Source organism: Geospiza fortis, unplaced genomic scaffold, assembly GCF_000277835.1.
Source record: "Geospiza fortis unplaced genomic scaffold, GeoFor_1.0 scaffold172, whole genome shotgun sequence".
NCBI classification, from domain to species: domain Eukaryota; kingdom Metazoa; phylum Chordata; class Aves; order Passeriformes; family Thraupidae; genus Geospiza; species Geospiza fortis.
Genome location: NW_005054309.1, coordinates 1,521,959 through 1,525,413, shown reverse-complemented (window position 1 = coordinate 1,525,413; position 3,455 = coordinate 1,521,959). Strand labels below are relative to the sequence as shown.

Genomic DNA, 3,455 nt, shown 5'->3' with positions numbered 1-3,455 from the left:
GAGGCACACTCTGAGTCCTGTTATCTCCACAGTAGCATCCCATATTTTTAGGGTCTTCTAGGGGGTGGGAGGTTTTTGTCAAAATCCTGGAGCCAGAAGAAAGAACAGCAGCGTTGATCAATTTGACTGCTAACATGTTGTACCTGGAAAACAATGCCCAGTCCCAGTATAGCGAGGTAAGGACTCTAGGTTTCAGCTGTGATATCGCTAATGTATGTTTATTTTTAGTGAATACGTGCAGTTTCTTCACCCCTGAAGTTAGGTGCGGAATATACACTTGTTTTTATGAGACTTTTGCATTTTACAGTGGGAAGCAGAGTTTGTTGGGCTAAATATCTAAATGAGAGCGAACTTCAAATCTTTACATTTGGGACAGCGAATTTGTTTTGGGAAGCTTGATCAGCCAACATAATTTTCTTTCATTGGAGAAGCAAGGCAAGGTAGTTTTTATGGTGGGCAATGCACACAGATTGCATTCCTGTAGCAGTCTGAATACTAGCTGTGTTGTCTGCATTATAAATCTTTTACGAGTCTTTTATTGCCAAAATTACTGCTTGTGGTTTCAAGTGGATGGTATCTAGGAAATAACTAAAAATGTGTTAAAAATCCCTTCTTAGGTTACTTTTTAAAGCAAAATAATATGCAAACAAAGGTCCTCCACTGCAAATGCTGCGTTAGCGTCCGCACCAACACCTCTTTTACTCAGTGCTGTTAATACCTTGCCTCATAACTTGCAGCAGCAAGGTATTTTACGCAGAGTGTTTGTAGAAGCATATTATATAAGGATAAATGCGTGTACAGTAGATGCATTTTACTTTCTACAGCCCTCTGCGCTTCATGGGCGTGAGTGGGACGCAAACTTCAGGTGCAGCTTTGATTTAATTTTTAAAAATTATTTCTTTAATTGCTTTTAACCAGCTTGGGTCGATGCTTTGTAAGGTGGCAGTGGAGAGGATTGCCACACGCTGTGCAAATCTTGGAGGAAGTTACCAGGGGTTGAGGGAGATCTAACGACAATATTGGTTTACATTCCAGCGGAGACAGCAGCTGTGTTGACACTTGCCAGAGTGGCAAAGCAGCCAAAGCTCTGTGTGTGTGCGTGCGCGCGTGTGTATATTCCTGAAGAAAAGGCTTCAAGTGGAGGGCACGGGGTACGAGCCCCAAAGCAGACAGAACCTCAGCCACTTGGGAGAGAAAACAAAATAGAAATTGAAAGGTCGAGAGCATAGCTAGGAGATGAGGCAGGTGATGAGGAGAAGTCTGTCGAAGGTTTACTCAAGGCTTGCACGCCTGGGATGGCGGGTCTGTGACTTGGGGAGAGCGAGAGGTAAACTGAAACCAGCCTGCTCTCCCCGTCCCTGTCTGCAGGGAGCCCAAACCCCTGCGTGCGCCTGCTTCCTCTGCTGCCTCCGCGCAGGGGACCCAAATGGGTGACTTTTGGTTTTTTCCTAGGTTAATTATAAACTCTTAAATGTGGAGAGAGCGCTTCTTGGAGTGTTTGCTTGGTGTTATTTGTCTGCTGCTATCTGATCAACTTTCGCTGAATAGCAGCGGTGGGGCTGTGGAGTCCCTATGGTTGACTGGCTGGGCTCATCTGTCAGGAGCGATGCGCTTAGGAGCGTTCTCGCTCTGCTTAAATGCCACCCGTCACTGTTGCTGTCAGGGGAGGTATTCAAAAGGCTTTAGCTCTGATTTTTTTTTTCCTTTTTCCCCCTCCCCTCACTCTCCCTCTTACCTCCTTGGATTTGAACAAGGTGCATTGACTTTGTTCATCGAGTGAAGCATTGTACTCTGGGGAAGGCAAACCCCATTAGCATTGACTTGGCTTCATTTCTGAGGAAGAGCAGCCTCGCTAATGACTTGTCTCAAAAGAGAGGGAGACTTGTTAATGCTCAATTAAAATATATTGGTGATGATGAACCTCACCCATCTTAAGCTCGCAAACAAGAAGTAGACTTTGGCATGAATTCCTTAGAAAAGAAGAAAAAAATAAAAAGCTCCCAATGTGCAAATAGAAGCAGCACTTTGTTGTCTCTGGTAATTGCAGTTCAGATTTTAGATCTGTTGCTGGGTTGGTCACAAGACAGACATACCAACGCATGAAAAACTTAGTATCAACTAATTTCTGGGTTTAGAAATGGACCTTATTTAAGGGGAGGAAATAATTGCCTCCGTATTAAATTCAAGTTTTAAGATGAAGAGCACGGGTTGCTCGCTCATCCCAAGCCTGTTTCTTGGGGTGCTGTGCCCAGCCACCCCAGGATGCTGGCTGAGTGCTGGCAGATGCTGAGCTCCGCTGTCCTCACACTCTGGCTGTGCGGTGCCTTCAGCCCTGGGAACGCATTCCCAGCCTGGGAACGGGCCCTTGCACCCTTGCACAAGCCCCAGTGCAGGCTGTGTGGCCAGGGCGGTGAGCTTGCGCCATCGCCCACAGCCCTGGGCCACCCGTGCCTGCGAGCGGGGTGCCCAGCGCCACGGTCAGATGGGTTCCTTCCAAATGGGTCAAATCTGCTTGGGAAAAGCTGAGAGAGGGGAGAAGGGTGTTAAAGTGAATCACAGCCCTGAGAGACTGGAGGTGGAACCTGTTTGAACCACTTTTTCAGCTTAATCTATCCCAGCATTTGATCTGGGTCAACTGTAAGAGCAATTAAGCTCTTTGTTGGTAGAGCACTGGACTTGATGACCCTGGAGATCTGTTCTTGTGTGCTTATGAGTAGGAGATGTGAAAAAGAGAGAGACTTTGGGTGGTTATTAATAGGTTAATGAGGTACTGATGAATAGGAACCCTTCGAGTGTCATTGTGTCTTCCTGCCTGATCTCCACATGTGGAACTTTGTGTTGTGTACAAACGTTTGTGAGGAAGCGTGCACAAAACTGGGTGTGAAGGAGAGAATCTGCACGTTGTCCAAGTTTCCTGTGTCCTTGTGAGGGGAGATGAGAGCAATAGAGATTCCCTTTAGGGACTCCGGGTTCCTCTGCAGTTTGGCTGAGTGATGATGCAGAGTTTGGAGTGCTTGCTAAAATCAAATTAAATCACTGCCAAAAGAATAAACACATCTTGTTCAAACACTGATAAGAAATATGTGCCATGACTTTTGATTATATCCGTCATCCTTCCCAAAGATCTTCCTGCTCTTTGTGGGAGACAAATTAAAGAATCTCTTTCCGTTAAGATTTTTATCATCGTTTTGGGAGGGGTGGGGGGAGAGACTGGTTTTATACTAAAAGAACTTGTGCACTGCTTTATGGGTTTTTGGCAGCATTCCTTCACACTGAAAATTAAGAAGAACTATATACATATGACTGCAAATATCTTTGAGGGTTAGAATAGCCTCTTCAGAAGGGTACATTTTGGTTTTGTTTTTCTTTTCCCTCTTAGCTTTTAAATAATAATTCACATGTGTGTGTTTGAGCTGCAGTGCCCTGGGTGTGAGTCCTTTCTTTGCAGGAGCGGT

The 3,455-nt window shown here is 45.4% G+C and overlaps 1 protein-coding gene across 2 annotated transcripts in view; it reads left to right on the top strand.

Moving 5' to 3' along the window:
* LOC102040828 (tumor protein 63) overlaps positions 1 to 3,455 on the top strand; it is a 66,719-nt gene continuing 63,264 nt past the window's right edge. The window contains exon 1 of one of the 2 annotated variants that reach the window (XM_031055448.1): positions 1 to 176. In XM_031055448.1, coding sequence (XP_030911308.1) covers positions 135 to 176 — 42 coding nt within the window. In that variant the 5' untranslated portion in view covers positions 1 to 134. The remainder of the gene's footprint in view (positions 177 to 3,455) is intronic. The other variant, XM_031055449.1, reaches the window with a different exon arrangement.